General features: G+C 51.2%; 1 protein-coding gene across 1 annotated transcript in view; it reads left to right on the top strand.

The window, feature by feature from the left end:
* Window positions 1–20,720, top strand: part of MMP17 (matrix metallopeptidase 17) — a 65,536-nt gene that overhangs the window by 21,108 nt on the left and 23,708 nt on the right. Inside the window, exon 2 of the mRNA XM_056324912.1 lies at window positions 20,434–20,566. Within this exon, the coding sequence (XP_056180887.1) occupies window positions 20,434–20,566 (133 nt within the window). The remainder of the gene's footprint in view (window positions 1–20,433; window positions 20,567–20,720) is intronic.

Here is a 20,720-nt window from a genome sequence, read left to right as displayed (position 1 = left end):
GATTTCAATAATGAAATAAGGCAACAATAATATAAAGCCATTATATGCATAATTAAAATGATGCATAACTATATGTTCTTTATGTAGCTGCTTCAGCATCTCAACTAGCTTATTAGGCTGAGTACTCGGCCCCTGAAGCCTCTCCCAGGCTGTTTTTTTGGGGTTGCCTCCTGCTCTTGCTAAAGATGCTGCAGAGCTGCCTGGGGCAGGGCTGTGGCCAGTCCCTTGGGGGCAGTGGTCTCACCTTCCCCCTTCTCCCTTAGTTTCTGGGCTTGGAGAGTGGGATGTCATATGGCAAGGCAGAAAGGCAGAGTCTTAGAACTGCTTAATAACTTTTTTTTTATCATATCCTTTCATTAGTGTGTTCCTAGTACAAGGTTGCAAGGTACCCGCAGCCTTCTGAGGTGGACTGGAGGCTGACTTCATACCTCCCCTGATGAGAAGCAGTAAATATTTCCTCCTTGTCTATTAACTAATCTGTTTCTTGGCATGGTGTAGAGGTGGGACACGCCACCACAGCAGCCCAGACTGGGAATGCTTCTCTTAGGACACGGAGCTCCTGCTGCAGGCACGTAGCGTAGGGCGTGCTGATGGGCAGGGATGGAGCTGCCTGTTGGCAGAAGCAGGACCAAAATCTCCTTTAATGCTGTCCGGGAGCATCCTAAGTCTGTGATGGAAATGCAGTGTCCCACTGCTGCAGGGCAAGTCTCCTCCGAGGGGTGCTGGATGAGGGATCGCAGACCCACAGGTGCCTTGCATAGGTGGAGAGCCCCAGGGAGTGTCTGGCCGTGCTGGACCCGCTCTGTCCTCCTGGCTAACCAAGAGGACAGGGAAGGGCAGCATCTGAGGATGCTGCTTCAGTTTTCCCTGGGGTATCCTGGAGACTCCCAGTCACAAAGTGAGCTTGAATAATGGCATAGTCAGCCAGTTCTTTAAGGGGGGGTGGGGGGAGGAGGGGGGGAAGTGTTTTTCACCACTCCTCTAGCTAGTCCCAGCTGGAGCCTGCACTGTGGTAAGTGCACAAATGAAAAGAAATATAGTCTCCTGCAAACTTTTTGTTTTCCCTTGAAGCCCGAAACCCCCGCAGCAGCCAGACCCCACGTGGGGCTGCACGTCCAGCTTCTGATACCGTAACCAACATGAAACATGTCACTTCTGAGCCTCTGAGTTCAGAGAGAATAATTCAACCGTCTTTAACCTTTCCTTAGAGCAAGGTCCTTTTGAAACAGACCTTGTAAAGTCCACCCTTACGTAACATTAAAATGCACTTACGTGTTATGTGGGCTCCGCAGGAGGCTCCTGTCCCTGGCTGCTCCCCGCTTGCCCACCGCCTCGTTTCCCCTGGTCTCTTCTGCTCCAGCGGCAAGGGATTTTGGCTTTTCCACTGCCGTCCTTGTGTCCCTGGTGCTGGGTTGGCGAGGGGCTGCTGCCCACCGCTTGCCTGGATCCTGCCCACACTGGCCGAGGGGCGTTCGGCCCCACTTGCTGAGGCTGCGTGTGGGCAGCTGGCAGAGCCCCCAGCAGCAGCGGGAGGCAGGAGCAGGGCACTGAGATGACTTTTCTTGCTGCCCAGGTTAAGTGCATCCTGACTTTACTCTGCTTACAGTTGTTTGGCTGAAATTTTCTTACCCAAAGAGCTTGCTTGCTTTTTCTGAATAGTTCCAGTTTGCTGTGTGGTGGAGGATTGATGGTTGGTAATCCTTTCCTGCTGGGCTGCTGAAGATGGCAGGTTTATCTGTGCTGCTTTGGGCCCAGCCGGGAGGGTGGGTGCGGGGGGTGCAAAGGCAGGGGAGCAGGGAGACATGGGCCTCTTTGCTACTACCTGACCCGCAGCGGGGGTCGTGATGGCTTGGTGGGTGGGCAGCATCGCTCTGGACTGCTTGGCAGGACTGGTGGGGATGCTGGTGCTGCACGGAGGCCTTGCTGGGGGGACAACGGCACAAGCGATGCTCCTGGCTGGCACAGTGCGCCACAGGGTAGCCAGCCGCCTCCTGCAATGTGCCTGCCGCCTGCCTGCTGAAGGCCGGGGCGGGTCTGGGGGCAGCAGGAGGTGGTGGGCCACGCTTACACAGCCTCGAGAGCATCCAGGGGGGTGAAGCTTCTACCAGCACCAGTTTCTTCTTGAACTGGCCTTCACTTTAGAAATCCCTGTAATGCAGCTTACTGCTGTGATTTTTCTATTTAGTTGGATCTTCATCAGGGTCTGCCTTATTTCTGCTCTTGGCTGATGCTTGCTCTCTCTTACCAGGCAGTCTGTGATGTTCTTTCTCTCGGTGTGCAATGCTTTCTTCTTGCCTTCTTCTGGTGTTTCTTAACCCACCCTGCACGCTGCTTTTCCACATGGCAGGCTTTGGAGATGGCCGGGTGGAGCCTGCCCACCCCAGCGCCCGCTGAGTGGGTCCCCAAGCCATTTGATGTGTCACTTGTGCCCCAAGAGCCAGAAAGCTGCTTTAATGCTCTTTGTAGGACAACACAACAGCACACAGTATGCTCACTTAATGAACTTCTTGTTAGCTCCGTGTTTAAAATGGGCCCTGCTGAGCTGGTGGGCTGGGGTTACTGTGGGTGTCAGCCTGCTGCTGCCCCTGTGGTCATGGCTTTTAGTCAGATTAAATTGTGTCAGAGCAATCTGAATAGATTTTCTTCTGTTCCTCCCTCCATTGATCAGAGGATGCCTTTCACTGACATGTTTATTCTCCCACCTGGTGCAAACTGGGGCCGTGGCGGAGGCTGGGTCTCACTGGAGTGACTTCCCAGACCTCCTTGCCTGGTTGATCAGGTGCAGGGCAGAAATCCTGGCTCCTTTTGAGCTGTGGGAGTTTAGCCCCAGTTTCATAGGAGCTGATGTTTCACCCTTCCTTTGCCTGCCCTGTTTCTCCCCAAAACCTGCCAGCCCATGAAGTGGCAAACTGGTGGCAAAATGAGAGAAGGCTTTGGGGCAGTGGAAGTGCCGGATTGTGCTTAGTGCTGGTCCTCCAGAGAAAGGCACTTTATAGCCATGGAACTGAGGAACAAATACAGTATTTTGCCTTTCGCTGTCCTCACCGTGACAAGGACCTGGTTTTCAGCTTGCCTCTCTGCAGGGACGGGGGAGAAGTGCCTGGCTGCTGCCTGCTAGCTCCGGCCCGCCGGGTGCCATGCTCCTGCCTACCTCTCCAGCAAGCTCAATTAATCTGTTTGGGCTCCTGTTCAATTCTTTTGCCTCTCCACTCTATTAATTAGCAGTTTAATTTTTTTTCTGAGTTGGTCGCAGAGAAGATGTCTCCTGCATGTTTTCATGTCGTGTCTTCTCCCTGCTTTCCTCTGGAGCTCTGCTGTGAGCCCTGTGCTGGTGGCTTTCCCTCTTCGCCTGGGGAGAGAAACGTGTTTTTCCATCCCGTGTGCAGCTGGGCTCTGCAGGCGACGTGTCAGCGCAGGGACGTGTCAGAGGGAGGGATGCCGGGGCAGGCAGGGTCCCTGACGCTGGTGGGAGCGTGGACCTCGTGGCTCCTCTCTGAGCCCATTCTGTGAAGGGCAAATGTGCTCTCTGCTCCCCCAGCCTGGGGGATGAAATGCTGCTTCTGAAAGGAACAATTCCTTCCTGGCTGTTGTCAGTCAGTAGTTAAGGCGTGATATATACGAACTGATCTGATTTGTTCCCACCCCCCCACCCCCATGCCATTATCTGGCTTTGTATAGCTTGAAATATTCTTGATGGTCATAAAATTATCTCGGTCCTTTTAGAAGTCAATACTTACTACTTAGTAAAACCATGAGCTTATGGGCTGGAAAGGAGTCAAGTCTTACTAGCTTGGCTAAAAGGTGTTAATTCACAGAATAGATACATAACAATGCTGTCCTGACTTGTGGTGAGTCCTACCTGCAAGATTTCTTCCCTTGTCTACAAGATGGACTTTAGACATCTCCTTTTATTGTTTTGAAAGCTCAGCCTGATGGATGGATTGGCCAAAGCCAAGTGAGGTGTTTGTATGAAAGCAAGAAAAGAGACAGATCAAAATTAAATGTCGAGATGACTGAGATCAGTGCAGGCTGGGTGAAGCCACCCCTCTCTGTGTTCCCTGAGAGCAGCAGCAGGGAAAAGGGCTTTGATTTCTGGTTTTAGCTGCTGTGGAGTAACTTTACTCTTGCAGCAGGTTGGTTGTTTCTTCTTCTGTGTTTGTTTTGCTCCTGCTGTACCTAGTTAGTGTAGAAGCCTCATGCCACCCGTGGCAGGGCTAATCCAAGTGAGAAAGGAGAAGCCGAAGATACAGATACCCTTTTTTTTTTTTTAATTGTACGTGCAGGGGAAGGGGAGCCACATGCTGCCTGCATTTCTTTGCAACAGCAAGAAATACTCATCCTGCTAAGCACCTACGGCTTCTAAGCACCCTGCTACCACCCTGCATTAGTTGCGACACAGCCGATCATGATAAACTCATTTGCTGCCCATGGCACAGTTGTATGGACCTTCCCCTGTGTTCCCTTGGTGCAGCACTACTCCATCAGACAGGGATGGCTCCAAGGGCTTCCCGGCCCGGGGCTGGAGCTGCCAGGAAATAAAAGGCAGTGGCTGGGAGAGAGTGGGAAGCCATGCTGCGGGCCAGGCGTTGCGTCGTGCTCGGACAGCTCGGAGATGCGCGGTGAAGGTTTCCACTGGCTCTGTTCCCCTCATCGGGCTGGCTGGCATCTGTGCCCCTGAGCTGGCTGTGACATCCTGCATCTGGGGAATTGGGCAACATGGCCCTCGATAGCAAAATTCCATCGACTTGGCCACCCTCGAGCTTCATTTTGTTGGAAGCACAAATGCTTCCATTTGGGGATCCTTGGGGAGCCCCGTGTGCCTCTGCTTCTCTGCTTGCAGCCACCCACCGTGCCAGGCCATGGTCGCTGAGACATGCTAAAGGCTTGTTTGCAAAGCAGAAAGGCGGGGAAAAGACGACAAAAGGCATTTATTTAAGGAAATAAAGGAGAGAAAGAAAAAGGAAAGGGTCTTGCAAATCCCTCACCCTTCCCACACAGCCAGCTGATGTAACCTCATTAGACGCAGGCGCTCAGCTGCATCCCTGTTCACAAAAACCTGGTTTCTTGCAGAAAATTCACAGGACACTCACATGCAAACCCATTTCTTTTCCCAAGGGCCTTATAAATGGTGGCATTAAATACAGAAAAAGGAGCAAAACAAAAGCTATGAGGGGTTCATTAACCATTATGGCCTGGTGCACACTGGCGGGGAGCCAGCTGATAGCATCATTGCCACACCGCCTCCCCAGCAATGCTCCATCAGTTGCAGATAATTCCCCAAAGAAAAAACCAATAATTTAAAAGCCACATTTTCAACAAAAACATTGTTTTATTTTTAACCTGAGGCTTTAACTAGGTAGAAAGGCTAGATAGTAATGGATAACGGAAAGCTCTGCAGTGGGTGATTGCCTGGAGGCAGTGAAGTTCGGTGGCTGGGGCACCTGCCCAGGTTGTGGGGGACGTGTGCTCCCCATGGTGTGACCTCCAGCCTACACCACCTCCTCCCTGTTTCCCTTTCCTGTTTGTCTTGTCAATGTGGGGAGATCCCTCGGGGGGAAGGACGGGCTCTGCCTGTCTGTGTGCAGCCTCTGTGCCCCCCTGCAGGACAGCAGCCTCGGAGCCAGAGATGCTATCATCGCTCACGGAGGATTATTATTTGTAGCATTGCTAGAAGAATGTTCATTTTAGTGCTGCTAGATTAAGCAATGACATAAATATGTGATGGGCAATCAATGTGAAAGCTTAAATTTGCATTAACTTAGGGGGTTACATTTTGATTTCTTTGCTTATTTTACCAAGAACAAGATTAACTCAGTTTAATAGCTTGATCGCTGGAATTGGCCTTATGCTTTGAAAGTCGCATCCCTTTGAGGAAGGGGCTGTGTCCTACCTCTGCGGCTGTTGCTGTGGTTTTGCTCAGGGACAGCTGCCTGCTAAAGTGGGTTAATTGCACAGCAGCAGCAGATCTGCTTGCACTGAGATGTCTGTGTCCTTGCTATGGAAGAAAATAAAGGATAACATCTACACTGGTGGCTGTGGCATGTAGAGAAAAAAAAGAAGGAAAAAACCCCAAAACAACAAAAAACCTGAACAAAACAAAGCTAGTTCTCGCCACCTAACCTGCTTAAAGCTGTTCAAAAGCGCTCTCTGCTGCCTTTGCATTCTGCGGGCTAGATGTACCCCAAAACATCTTCTAAAAGGCAGGGCTGGAGCTGTAGAGAGCTGCAGGTGTCTGGAAAGGTCAGATGGTCTCATTCCCCATGTTAAAGAGGGAATAACTTATTTACTGATATTTTTATAGCTCTCCTGTGCTTGCTATTGTTTGAGCAGAGCAGCATCCTTCCTTTCCCAAGCAAAGCAGGAAGAATTGACATGTTGATAAGGAGGAATAAGAATTCACCCCACTTTTCACGAAAAAGAAACTCATCACCTGCATATCTGAACAAGCTCGTTGCATGGTCAAGGCAAAACCCTGGGCAGCATAGTCAGCAGAGCCTGGTGCTTTGCCTTAGTCCCTCCAAGGCCGTACATGTCCTGTCTTCTCTCACCTTTCTGGCAGGCTTGTTTGGCCTTTCTCCGTAACAGTGTCTGCTGTAGCATCGCTGCTCCGAGTCCTTTAGCCCCAGGGTGCCGCAGCCATGGCAGTGTGCGGCTCCTCATCCCTGCGGGAAGGCGTTCGGCTCCTCCTGGGGTACGGCCCAGCCTTGTGAGCTTTGGAAATAGATGTGTTGGCAAATTGTCGGTGGTTTGTCTGACCCAGTCGGCAGTACCTATAGACTTGGTGGTTGCAGGCTGATGCTGATTACCTTTCTGCACCAGGTTCAGCAGGAGATGAGATTGTTTTGTGGCATTTAGGGCAGGAGGCAGCAGATCCGGCCGGTTGGCTTCCATATAGTTCACAAATGGTACTTGATACTTATGGCCGAAGGGAACAGCAGCCCACTCAGCATGCCAGGGCATGTCTCTGCTCCTGATGAAGAGCTGTCCTGGTGTTGCAAGGAGAGTGATTCTGCTTGTGACGTGATACTGATGGTCACTTTGACATTTTGTGTCGTGAAGCTGAAGAAGTCAAAATATATGGGTCTTAAAAAAAACAAAACCAAACCCAGGCAAAACAAACCCAATGTGATTAAATTTATTCAGTTTATCAGATGGATTTCTACTCTGCTGTGCAGGATGGTCTGTTCCAGGAGTTTCTCTGTATTTCATATTCTGCTTATGGAGGAATGCAAGACCTCTCCACTTAATGAGTGTGATTGGTGTCAAAATTTAGTCTGTGTTGTTTCTGCTGGAATAGGTCTTGGGAAGGGGCCAGGGGATAAATTTCTGCATAAATCTCACGAGCGCAGAGCAGCAGCTGCCCGTAACGGGAGCCACCTGCCTTGTCCTGCCATCACCACCAACACCCACAGCCTTCACAGAGGGGAAACATACTTTTAGCAAAGATTCGACCAGATAAAACCATCAATTTTCCTTTATTGCTGATGCTAGAGAGGTTGTGGTGGAAGAGGCAAACGAAGGCTTGAGGGCAGGGAAGTGTGGCTGAGGGACCAGTGGTAGCCAGGGCAGTTAAATGGGATCCTTTCACCTGGATCTCTGCACAGGTTATGTGGCTGGGAAGCTGAAAGCCCCTAATCTCAGTATCTGTCTGCACTGCAAATAGATCTAATAGGTATATAAAGCCTGGCTGTTTACATGTAGAAAGGTGAAGGATGCCTCCAGCTGTGTCAGGCTGCACACACACCGTATCGAGGCTGCAGAAGATAGGGGATATTTTCCCATTAGAGCTTTTTCAAATATGTAAGTTCTATAATCTTTTTATTTCATCATTTGCCGCTCAGTGGGGGAGAAATGATCTTTGTGCATAAATGTGCCTGTTGCCAGCCGTGCTGGGAAGGGGATGTGCAGAGATGCAGGCTGGAGGGTGGTGGGGAGAGCGGGCTGCTTTATCACAAGCGTGGAGTGGCTTTTTCTGTGTAAAATAGCAGGCACCAGCTTTAATTTGCACATCCCACGTTGGTGCGATCAGGACCACGGTGAGCTGTGTTTCTAAAACCAGAGAAGATGCTATTGTAATTAGGATCAGGGCTGGATCCAAGGCACCGCACGTGGCTGCGGTCACGCAGATGGCCATTGCCTTGAGAAAAGGCTCATCCCTGCCCAACGGCTTCGGGTGCCGCTGCTCACCCCACCCCACCCCAGCCCCTCCAAGCCCACATGAAAAATAACGCAGGGGTTTGAAGTCTGCAGGCTGGTGAGAAGACTGGCAGCAGGGTGACCCGGTGGCCATGGGCATGTGGCACTGAGCCACCCAGCAGAAACCTGGGGTTGGGGTGCCCAAGGGGTGCTGGTGACCACATTGGTACAGCAGGACCTGTGTAAGGTTCCTGTGCTATGAAGAGGCTCCTGATAGCAGCCATGGAGCAAAGGGAGCCATGTCCCCTGGATGCATGAGTTTCCCCTGTGTTGTGCCACATGAGCGAGAGCAGTTGTGTGCCAGCTGCCAGCTTCTGATCTTGCACAGCCTGACAGCTTGGGCTCGGGCGGGAGCGCTGCGCGTCTGCCCCATGGGGCTGCAGTCCTGGCGAGGCAGGGACAGCAGTTCTCCCTGCCAGCAGCAGGGAAGAGCTATCCTACAAACAGCAACTGCCTCCCAGCAAGGAGGAAACAAACTGCTCTTCCAATATCCCATCAGCTTGCACTTGACTGGGATGTAGTTGCATGCAACTGGCCCAGGGCAAAGCCTGGGAGCAGAGGAGCAAGGGCAGGCAAAACTGGTAGTACCTACACAAGCCGTAGCCTGTGGCCACGTGTCTGTTGGATAAAAAACTGAAAAAACTTGTTCTCGGCCTGTCCTTCGGCGTGGCACAGCTGCAGGTGTGAGCAGTGGCTGGGGAGCCCGGTGTTCCTGGGGGCGAGCAGCCGCGGTGGTTCCCGGGAGGGGGTGTCAGAGGGGTCGGCACCTGCATCCTTGGCTCTCACTCTTGGGCAGGGGCGAGTTACTGCTGTTTCCCAGCTGCAGTGGTCTGGTACACACAGGTGGTGCTGCATAATTTGGTCTGGTTTGTAACACCTAAATAGATAACAGTGTGTGTAGACGCACAGATTTATTATTATTTAAATTAGGATTTGGGATGGGGGGAGTGCTGGTAAAAGCAGGTTCTCTGCTGCATGGTTCAGCTCGTTTGCCGAAGTCAGGTACTGTATAATTTGAATCCCTCTGGGGAGGAGTATAATCTGTGGTTTTGTTTGGGTTCTGCTTTGTTCTGGTTGTTTCCTGCAAAACCGCTTTTGTCCCAGGTCATGATTAACGCTAGCGCTCACTGAAAGCAGAGTCATCCTGGCAGCCATGGGAAAATGCCCCGGACTAGTCAGAGTGGGTTAAATTATTCATTTCGGTTAGTTTATTTTAATAATTAAAGAATTTTTGTCATGTTTTGTGAGTTGTCCAACACTTTGTGGTGATGCAGGGCTCTTTTTGGGGTTTTTTTGGCTTTTCTAAATCTGCTGCTGTTCAGCGGGTAATTTCTCCAGCTCATGCAGCCTGTGGGTGCTCCTGAAGTACTTCTGCAGAGTTCCCCGTGTTTGCACCTGAGGGCCAGACCCCTGAGAATTGTGATGTTATTGCTTCCTCTGACTTAATAGCCTTGCTTGTGAACAGAAGGCTGCTTTATCTGTTTGCCAGTTGCCCACAGCATCAATAATTGTTCAAGATGCTTGTACAGAGAATAGAAAGAGCCTGTCAACAAGAAAAGCTCATTGTAATACCGCTGTTGTAAAGACGTTGGGGGAAGCAGCAAAGCCAACCAGGTAGCAAATGTGTTGTTCCTGTAGTCACATAGATCCAGGGACAAGAGATGTATGTGAGGCTTAATTCTCTCCCAGATGGATGCACTATTTCACACCCCAGCACGGCTTCTGATTTATGGATATTTTTTAATGTCACAATATTTTCATTGCTAAAAACTAAATGGGAAGATACAGTTAAGACCTGATCTAGAAGCTGCTGAGGTAAATTCAGGGGCTGTAGCTGTTGTTAGCAGCCCTTGGACCAGCCCTAGCACAGAGCATGGTGATAACAGTGTCTGAATTCCCAGTTTGTGGAGGACTAGAGCATTTCTGCAATCTCTTGAAAGGAGTGTGGAGCCACGCTGTGAGCATATTTAAACAGGCAGTCTGTGTCCTGGGGTTATCTTGAAAACCAAGCCTGGCTAGCTGGAGGGAAATGTGACGCTACAAGGGGGAGGAAGGAAGCCACTGATCTCCGAGCTAATGAGCGGAGGGGAGATGTGCAGCCAAGCTGATTTCTGGATGTAAAATACTGTTGGCTGCTGTAAATGCAGAAACAGTTAAGCTGTGCTGGAGGTTCAGCTCTGAAGCCTGGGACGGAGGCTGAAAGCTGCGAGTGAGGACATAGGCAGGCCAAGGTGAGCTCTGGTGTTACCAGCCACGCTGCAGAGACAACGCAGGGTCTGGAATCTGTCCTGCAGAAGACACTGTCCTAGTCCAAGATCCAATAGATGGAGTTAGCAAGAGATTTGTTTTGATGTATAGCAGTCTGTTCAGTTAGCTACCAGACGTGGTTTGTTTAATGACTGAAAGCAGAAGAGTAGGAGCTCGTTTCGGCGGGGCCACGGAAGAATACAGATGAACGGCATTGTGTTCCCGGCGCGTCGTTGGCTTTCCCTACGCACCGTGAGCGAACGTGCTGCTTGGGTCTGATGAGTGGACAGGCTCATTAAGCAAAACCAGGACCTCTAAAGTCACCCCCCAGGAGAGCCTTGCTGTGTAGTCTCACTCTGGTAAAGAGCAATTTGTACTTCTTTTAAAAGAATTCATCATTTTCTTGCTCATCTTGGTCCCAATCCAGCTGGAAGATGGGAGCATTTGGAAGTTTTCTGCACAGTCTGTTTGGGTGATGTCAACAGCCCCATGGTGGATGCTTGGGAGGCTTGGAGACTTTAATTAAATGTCTGCACATCTGTGTGCGACGAGGTGGACAAACCCCCAGACAGCCTGTCTTGCAGGGTCCCCCCATCTGTGTGGGGCGGGGGTCCCAGCTCTGGTAGTGGAGAGGGCCCAGGCAGCCTCCTGACGTGGGATTCCCCTTGGGCGAGGGGCGCAGGAGCCGCCCTCCCTGCCCACCCTCCTGCTGTGTGGGTGGGATAAGGTGGAGGAGCATGGGGAGAGGAGGGTCAAGGCACACTCTGTTCCCTCTGTCCCTCTCCAGCAGATGTTTCCTGGGGAGCACTGTCCAGCTGGCTCTGCTCGCAGCAGCCTCCCAGCAGCTTTGGACTCTGCTGAGCCTTGTGCAAAATCATCTAGGAAACCACGGACATTCCCGTGTCCTGTGCCCAGAAAACCCTGGGTTTGCAAAACTTTGGCTTTGATTTTCCCTTCGTACAGAGAGGATGTGATTTCAGGGATGAGGCAACCTCTCACCATGATTTATTGCACTGTGTTGAGCAGGGAAACCTCTTCCCTGGCTACATGTGGACTGCGGCTGGGTACATGGGGAGGAGATCTCTGGGCTTACAAATGTTGTAGGAACCGTATGTGGTGACATCTAATTTAACCCTGTCACACCAGATCTGAGGTTGGGTTTGATCTGGCTGTCCCTGCGGGCATGCTCAGAGCACAGCAGCGGGTGCTGTTGGTGGGAAAGGGGGTGTCAGGGGCACGTGCTCCCTGGCTCTGGGCACCCACTGGCTGCTGGGCTCCAGCACGGAGGGGAGCTGGCACCCAGGAGAAATGCCTGTCCTGGGGCTTTGTGTGAGCACTGTACACTTCACGTCATCATCTGCAGCCATTTCAGGAGCAGTGGGTGGCGGGTCTCAGGGATTCCAGTTGCTCTGTCTCTCACACTGGAGCTGGGCTTTTCTCTCTACCCTGCTTAGCCACCGGCCGCCCTGCCCTGACACATCAGCCCAGGCTGCGCTGGCTCGTCCCACATAAGCGGAGCTGCAGCTCCATGAATTAACGCAGCAGCCACCACACTCCATGGTGCAGATGAAGCTGGGCACAGCCTGGGTACCAACAGCGCAGATGCTCTGAAGTGGATTTTAAAGCACGTTTAAACTCTGCTGCTGGTATTTATATGCCATATGTTGCAATGGTAATTACTTATTGTGCTTCTCAGTGGAATATTGGGGTGGTTTAGATCCCCCTGGTGATGTTACTGGCTTCTGGGCCCACCAGAGGACTAGAACTCATCTCATTTTTAACGCAAATGCTGGCACTTTCCTTTGTAGTGAGCAGGGCTGGGGTGTTCAGGGAGAGCTGAAGTCCCGCGTTTGCCATTCCACGCAGGATCTGGCCGGCGGCATCCCTCACCAGGACACGGCGCTGCCGGCTGGGAGCCTCCTGCACCCACCACGAACAGGCTCTGACTACACCTGCATGGAGGGAGCAGGGCTGTGTCCATAAACCACGCTGTGCGATGGGTTATGCTGTGTAGAGCTGGTTTTGTGGCGAGATAAAAGAATGCTAATTTGGTCGTTTACCTAACTTCCCACCACAGTTCAACAGACTGCTGTACACCAGGACTTTCTTCTTTTCCTTCCTAAATAACTCATTGATGACAAAGGATTCTTCACCATGACAAGCAGCATTATGCAAAACTAGGGCTGATTTAAAACAAAAAACTATTGCCGTTGAAAGTCCTTTTTGATGGTCACGTGGAGTTTCAGTTACACACAATGTTTTTGCATTGTTCATTGCCTTCGAGTGGAAATTTTCAGAATGTGCTGGAAAAACCTCCAGTGACTGAAGGCCTCCTTAAAGCCCCAGAGTATTAAATCACCACCAAGAAAAATACACATTTATGTTGAAAATACAGAATAAACTGTACCTTGTTTATATGTTTTGTCATTTTTTCTTACGCTGAAAAGAAACCTGAACCAGCTGTAGTAAACATTGCTCTGCGCTGCGCTATTCTGCCTGCCTTCTATGGGCAGGAATTGGTTCTTTGATCTTCAGTTCAAAGAGGTTGAAAATGCTGTTTCTGTGGTCTGCAGAGAATTCCCTTCTGCTGCTGCTCCAACTCTTGATTAACTCTGTGTTTCTGGGAAGGCTGTCAGTATCCTTCCAACCAAAGAGATGCTTACACCTTGTGTAACATCTACCGCAGAGTCAATGAAGTTTGCTTCCAAATCAGGACGGCTGACTCCCGTGGCCACTGTGTCTGGTGGAGGATGCCCAGCAAGGCGGTCACGTCGGCAGAGCCCTACAAGTGGGCCCTTGCAGCCGCAGGCAGGACCTGGCCACATCCCCCCAGACCTGCAGGCCACCAGGCTGGTGCCAGTGGCTGGCTAGGAAGAGAGCTGCGCCGGAGCAGAGGTGCTCTCTCCACTGGATCCCTGGTGACCAGGGTGTCCCAGGACCAGTGTCGAGTGGTTTGATGTGTCTCTTGCCAAGGGACCTGTCATCTTCAGGACTTCTGGGTTGTGGCCTTTTGCAACACCACTGTTGTTAACCTAATCGAACACTTAAAGCAAGGGGGAGGGAGAGGAAATCATTAGCAGCTGCATTAACTTCCACCCTGGATTCTGTGCACAACATTCGCTCGAATTAAATAGCTGTTTGGATTCCAGCAACTCCTCCGGCGTGAGCTAATGAAACTAGTCCCGCAGTTCAGCGGTGGCATCAACCAAAGTCCTGGTTGTAATCCAAACTGCATTTTTTTTTCTCCTAATGAATTAATCAGTTGATTACGTGTATGCGATAGCTCATTAGAGAGGTGCATGGCAACCCTTGGAAGGGAATTGTTGGCTTTGCGTGGCCCGGAGGCCGTTACACTGCAGGAGCGTGCTCCTCGGAGTATTGCGGCACCATATGTGTTGCTCTAATTAATGGGCGTTGTTTCTGGGGTTGTTTGATCTCGGGAAAATGACTGTAAAAATTTTAATGCTGTAAACCTTCGAAAACTTGGAAGAAAAACTCAAACAGCCGAAAGCAATTTCCTTTTAATCTAGCTTGTGGTGGCGGTGACTTTTTTTATTATTATTATTTTAAAAGCTTCCACCCTATTTAATAGTAGCTGCAGAGATAAAATGAAGTGTAATTTGGAAATTAGTTCCGGATGTTTGAATTGTAGCTTTATTTTAGTAATCTGGGTCGTTAATTTTGTTGAGTAGTATGTTTGGATTTTCTTCCCCTGTATGTGTGAAGCATGACTGCACCCAGGGCATGAGGAGGCTTCCAGCAGGAAAGGGAGCTTTCCGAGCCCCCTCCGCCTGGGTGGCTCTGCAAACCCAGAGCCCGTTCCCCTGCGGATTCCTGGCGTGGATGACAGAGATGAGGGCTGGGGGGGGGTCCGTGCTCCGGCTCAGCCTGGGGCGCTGGGCACCGTGGGCAGGAATGCTGCCCCGCCAGCAGGCCGAGGCCAGGCTTAGGCCGGGGTGAGGGTTTAGCCACCCAGCTGTGACCGGAGCCTTTTTAAATGAAGAAAAGCAACTCATAGCTTGATGAATAAGAAAAGGTGCGGTTCGGTAAAGCTTTCCAAGGATTATTAATGAAAGGGATCTTCTGAGTGGAAACACGCTTCTGCTCAAGCCTTGGACTGCCCTGAAAATCTGGGGATTGGGATATGCCAGCATCCTCTCCATGCATGTTGCACATCCAAAGGGTCTCCGGAGGTGTCACACAGAACCGCGAGCGCAGCCCCTCGCCACAGCGGCATGTGGAGCGATGCTGGTGGCTGCGGCACAGGCCAGGGAGAGGTGCCCATGGGTGTCACCACCGACAGCCCTTAGGCAGAGCGCTGTGGGTGCTGCTTGCGCCCCGCTCAACAGGGGCAGGAATTGACACCCTGTTTCTTCCCCCAGTCTTGCTGGGATGGGGATAGAGCTGGTCTGGGAGTCTGGGTGCTGGTGCGAAGCTCAGGCTCCAGTCCAGGACAGAGGTGCCAGGGACTGGGGGGTAAGGCTCTGCTCTCGTCCCCCCTTGGCAACCTGCCGGGTAAGCGGAGAGTAACAATCTACATCCCAGAGCAACGGGAGTGTTACAAACTGCAGGATTAAGGCTTTTTTCACCTCCTGTGTGTTTATGCAACATCAAGCAAAAAAAAAAAAGAAACCACCCTGATTTTTGGGGGGGCTAAGCTTTAGAAATGTGGTCATTACAATGTAAGAGCAGGCAGGAGCACGGACCTGGCTTGGGTAGAGCTTTTCTGCTTACCCTGATTTCTGCTTTGCTGTTTGTCCTGTTTATCCTCTCCTTGTTATCCTGAACTAGTTTGTCTTCTTGTAAACACCAACCTACGACCCTTAAAAAGAAATCATCAGGAAGAAAACTTGCTGACTGAGTCTTTTTTTGCTTGTGGCAGTTGAATAAGCCCATCAGCTTATATAATATTAATATTTGTAAAAGCAAACCTTCAGAGCTCATAAATCTTCCGTAAAAGAGGGACAATATCTACATCTGATTTAAAATTAAGCAGGTAAGTAGGTTCTAGGACAAAAGTGTATTGGTACAAAGGAAGTGGATAGATGAAAGAAATTAAATTGCCATTTCAATCTGAAAATTGGCTCTGCATAAGTGATACCAGAGGCTTCTCTGCTGCTGCAGCTAACGTTTTGCTCCGGGTCATCACCTGGCCCTGGAAAGCCCCAGACCCAGGCTGTTTCCTGGTATTCTGCTCAGGTGGGTTAAGGAGTAAAAAAAACGTCCAAAATTGAAGCAGGGCTTGCTTGCAGAGGCAAGGACTTAGTTTCCGTTTTTCCTAACTTTGTGCGGCCTTCAAAAGAAAATGTGCAAAAAAAATTTCTGCAGTTCTGGATTCCGTTAATCATTTTTTAAGGCAAGAAACAGGCTTTTTCTCATTACACTATGCCACAGCAGTGTGGCAACTCACACTAGAGAAAAATAATACAGCTTATTTTTAGCCAAACAAGTGAGCAATCCTCCAAACACATGCACGGAGCAGCTCCATGGAGGAACGACGCTGCTGCCTCATCGTTAGCACAGTCCCTTTTTGGAGGAGGGCTGCTTCGGAGCAGTTGCTTTAAGACATCTTTTGTTGGGTACCACAGCGGTGGGACAGGAGGGGTCAAATCAAGCCATTTAAACGTTGTAGAGCTACATGGGAGGGAAAAAGTGGGTTTTTTCTGGTTTAGTTGTTTTTTTCAATTGTTCTTTATTTCTTGAGTTGTGTTGTCTGTGGGTGGCTGGTCCCACGAGTCTGCAGGGGATGGGGCACGGGCGGCACCCAGGGAGACCCTGTTCCTGCTCTTTCAGCCCTGAGGGCTGAACGCCTTGCAATGGCTTTTTCCCGCTGCCTAGGATGTGGGGCAAGTCCAACCATCCGCAGTGGGGTAGATGGCACCTCCAGCCCCCCACAAGCAGTGGTTTGTTGGTAGCCATCCCAGCTGTGGTTTTCAAGGAGTAGGTATGTGGCTGTGTTCAGCGCAGAGCAGCGTGAGGGCTCTTGCTGGCAGCTGTTGGCCCGGCGCAGTGGCGGGGAGGTGCAGATGGATGTGGTGGGGGGGAGGTGCAGATGGATGGGTGTCCTTGGCTGCTTTTGCCAGGTGTGCGGTTCTTCCTTTTTTTTTTCCTGGCCCTGAGCACAATGGGAAGCCTCTCATTCTGTACTGCTTGGTGGTGGACCTGGCTCAGAAAATTCACTGGGGACCTGGCTGGGTCCCTCCAGCTTTCCCCAGCCCCACTTTTGCTAACTCCCAGCACCGGTGGCGAAGCCCCTGTGTGGGGCCACTTCTGGCGAGGCTGGTCCAGCCGGCAGCCCCTGTGCGTGGGGTGCAGCAGAGCCAGGGAGAGGCTGCCCCAAAGAGCTCCCAGTGCCAGCAGACAGGACCAGTTAGATGGGACACCAGGAGATACCGCTGCAGGTATTTCATAGATGAAGAACTGGGGGCCAGAGACACAATGAGGTGAATGCCACAAAAACTGGGCCAGGGTCCTGTGAGCTGTGGCAGGAGTCGCGTCCTGCAGCCGCGCTCATTCTCAGCTCACCTCCCAGCTGGAAGATGATCAGACGTTGGCTCAATCTGAATTTTTTTGGTGAAGCAATTTTTTCCATTTGAAATGGGGAGTTGCTGAAGCTGAATCTTCTCGTGGGATTAGGTCAATTGATTTAGTGCAGCACAATTTTAAGGAAAAATTTTTATTGCACCAACTCAGGCAAGAAATATGTCCAAAGAATTCTAGCATTCAGCTCAAATCACTGTTTTATTTAAACATTTTAAGCTAATGAGAGTTGGCAAAAATACCTTTTTTTAATGAAAAAGGCAAGTGGAAATAAGACAGGAACATGTTCAAGTTATCTCAGTGGAAAATGTTTTCATTTTTTTCAGTTATGGAAGTTCATACATTTAGCTTTTGTCCTAATTAAGGACAAGAAAATACCTGAAAAGCTTTCACAGGGCACCCAGGTAATTAGCCAGACAATTCCAGCTGCCCCTTCTCATCTGCAAGTCCAGCTGCATTCTCCCTAAATGAGATTTTTTGCTACAGCAAAGGTGGAATGGGGAAGTTCAATATTATGGATCAGCTTTGCTTACAAGGGGAGAGGAAACCGGCCAGAACCTGTACACTGGAAACGAGATGAATGAGAGCGATTATCACAGAGGTCTGCCAAATTATGGAGAACCTGAGTAGGGCATGATAAACACAATGGTCTAGATGAAAAATCCTATGCAGGAAAATCAGTGCTTGCAAGGTAGATCAGCTGCAGGACTTGTGGTACCTGCCCCTTCCTGCCACCTGTCTGTCAGGGAGCACACACACACACACCCCCGCCCCCCGTTTGCCGTAGGCTGTCCGTTCGTGTTGGTGCCTCCTCCTCCCTTCGGGTCAAGGAGCAGGGAAGTCGGCAGGACCTCTGCTGAGCCCCCCGCCCTGTGCCCCCCAGCCTCCTGCAGCTACCTCCGCCAGGTGGGCCTGAGCTGGGATGCACACATTGCCAGTGCAGCAGCATCTCCGCTGTCGTTAGAGGATAAATGACGGTGTCTCCATGGCCAGGGAAGAAACCAGATTAAACTCCACCATCCCTGGCAATTGATGGGCCGGCTGCCAAGCTCCGTGTCACAGCCGATTTCTCATGAGCTATCAGGGGTGAATTGTATCTCTAATTTCTGTCACAAATGTTTTTGCTATGCAAAGGGACAGATAGGAGCAGGGAGGAGAGGGAGAGCACTTGGCCTGGCCTTCAGCCTGATGGTGAGGGAAGGCTGCAGAGATGCTAATGTACTCCTAGAAAGGTGGTGGCTAATGGAGTTGCATTAAGCAACATGAAATGGCCAGATAAGCTGCTTTCTCTAGCTGTGATAGCACATCATCCCGCTAAAATAAGGCATCCGTGCAGAAGGGCGAGCAGGGAAGTGAACTGCCGGTGAGTAACCTGGCACAGGAGCCGATGCTCCCCGGTGAAGAGCCACGCCACACGTGGGGAGATCGCCGTCAAGCTCCGCAAGCATGAAACTGTCCAGCTGGGCTTTGCAAGAGGGTCTGGGAGGCTGTGGCGTTCGGGGTGGCCGCGGTGGGTGACACCAGGCCAGGAGACATTAGGGCATGGTGCCCCAGGCAGGTGCTGACTTCTGGAACTAATCTGACTGCGATAAACCTGTGGTGTATTGACCGCACTGGAGGTCTAGATCAATGTCAGTCTTCAAGATGCTCAATAGTTCGATGCTTCTTTGATACAGATAAAGCAAACAGGGGGCAGGTGGTTATGGAATTCCCTGCGTGCGGTGGTACTGCTCTCTGCTGATCCTGCTGCTGGGGGAGGGGAGCCAGGAGGAGGGTAGGGAAGGATTTAGAGCGCTAGTTCACCAGACATTGAAAAAGCAGTTGTAAGAAGGGGAGTGATGGCATTTTCTTCATCAGCTTTAGGCTGAAAAGAGGAAGAGAAAGAACTCAATAAAAAATTATTGTCCTTTGAGAGACAAATCCGTACCAAATAGTGGCCTCTGGTTGAACGATGCATCCGTGAGGGGGGGATCGCTGGCACGTGGCTGTGCTTGCTCAAGATTCGGCAAAGAGGGATGTGCGGGCATTTTGCGGGTCCCTGCTCTTTTCTGGTGGTGGAGGTGCCCGCACCTGGCTCTGGGCGCTTTACGGCAACTGGTGGGGAGGTGGTTAAACCAGGCACGTGGAAGTGCTGGAGGGGAGGGCACAGAGAGAAAAGCCATCTGCTTCTCTTAAATAAATCAGTCAGCCCTCTCGGGGGCCACGGGTGGCTGAGGTTTCAGCTTCACCAGTTAGCCAGTCCTGGCACTTCTGGTGCTGCTGGGGCGAGCGCAGCTCTGCCCATTTATCCCCTTCAACAAATGATCTAAAGCTGAGAAACCAGTTGCCATCATCAGTGAGATTTTCTTAGTGTTTTTTTAAAAATCCATTTATGTATTTATTTTTTTAAAAAAGAGGGCCACCAGTCACCAGGAATGACTTTTTGGCATTGGCCAAATTTTAGGGTAAGGCTGTTGCAGGGTTTTGTTCTGCTCCCTTTCCCCATACCCCTCCCTGTCGCAGTGGAAGGGTGACAGCACCGCTGGGAACCCGCTGGGTCTCCCTGGGGCAGCGTTTTGGTTCCTGGGAGCTGGGACTGCAGCTGCAGTGCTCGTGTTCCCTGGGAACTGCTGGGAAGGGACCAGTCCGAGGTCCCACTGCATGTGGTGGCCTCCAAGGAAGTGGCTTGGCACCTTGTCTCTCCATGTGTTGTTTTTTTCTCCGGAGGGCTCAGTTTTGTGTCAGTGCTGAGGTCATCCACCTCAGGTCTCAGATAACTGCGTAGCTCAGGGCGGGCTCAGAGTCTTCATGGCTGGGTTTGTTGCCAGTCAAAATCCTGGCATGGGGAAGGTCAGGGTAAAGCAAGCCACCCTCACGGAATCACGTAGGTCGGAAAACACCCTCAAGATCATCGAGTCCAACTATTAACCCAACAGAGGTCTGACCGAGACAAAGTTGGGCAAAACCCAGCTGCTCTGCAGCCTCAGACAGAGAGGTTCCTCCCAGGGACCCAAGACCCCTGTGGGCTCCCACTGGAGTGAGGTCCCGCGGGAGGCGGCATTGCCGAGCCCCTGCGATGGGCAGTTTTCCTCCCCTCGCTGTGCTCAGCCCTGCAGCAAGTTTCCAGTAGGAGCTGCCAGCATCCGAGCGGAGACCACAGGCACCTGCGTGACCCTCGCCGGGGCCTGCTGCCACCACTGCCCAAGATGGTCTGCAGCCAGGTGGGAAAATTAGATGTCACCCTTGGAATGCGTGAAGGTCACCAGATCCCATTACTGAAGCGATGTGTACAGATCTGTCCTGACATGTCCATTTGTTAGCAGAGACCACACAGTCCGATGGGGAAGCTGGGTATAAATGTGTAAATGGGAAAAGTATTTCCAAGTGGAACGGAGGGGACCTTCCGAGCATCTTTCCCTGTGTCTATATTTCCTTCCTTTCCTTTTCTCATCCCCTGTTCTTGTTTCACAGGACTGGCTGACAAAATTTGGGTATCTGCCACCTCCAGATCCCATCACAGGACAACTGCAGACGCAGGAGGAGCTCACCAAGGCCATCACTGCCATGCAAAAGTTCGGGGGTCTCGAGGCGACAGGGGTCCTAGGTCAGTGGCTCATGATCCCTCCTCTCTCTCTGGTGCAGAGGGATGTGGGGATGGCTCCTTATGGGTTTGGGGTGGAGAGGGAACTTGGCACTGAGTTGTGGTGTAGCATCATCTCTAGGAACATCTCACGCAGGTGTAACATACGGCCCAGTTT

The sequence above is a fragment of the Falco biarmicus genome, chromosome 1 (genome assembly GCF_023638135.1).
Source record: "Falco biarmicus isolate bFalBia1 chromosome 1, bFalBia1.pri, whole genome shotgun sequence".
Classification (NCBI taxonomy): Eukaryota; Metazoa; Chordata; class Aves; order Falconiformes; family Falconidae; genus Falco; species Falco biarmicus.
This window is presented reverse-complemented; position numbering and strand designations above follow the sequence as displayed.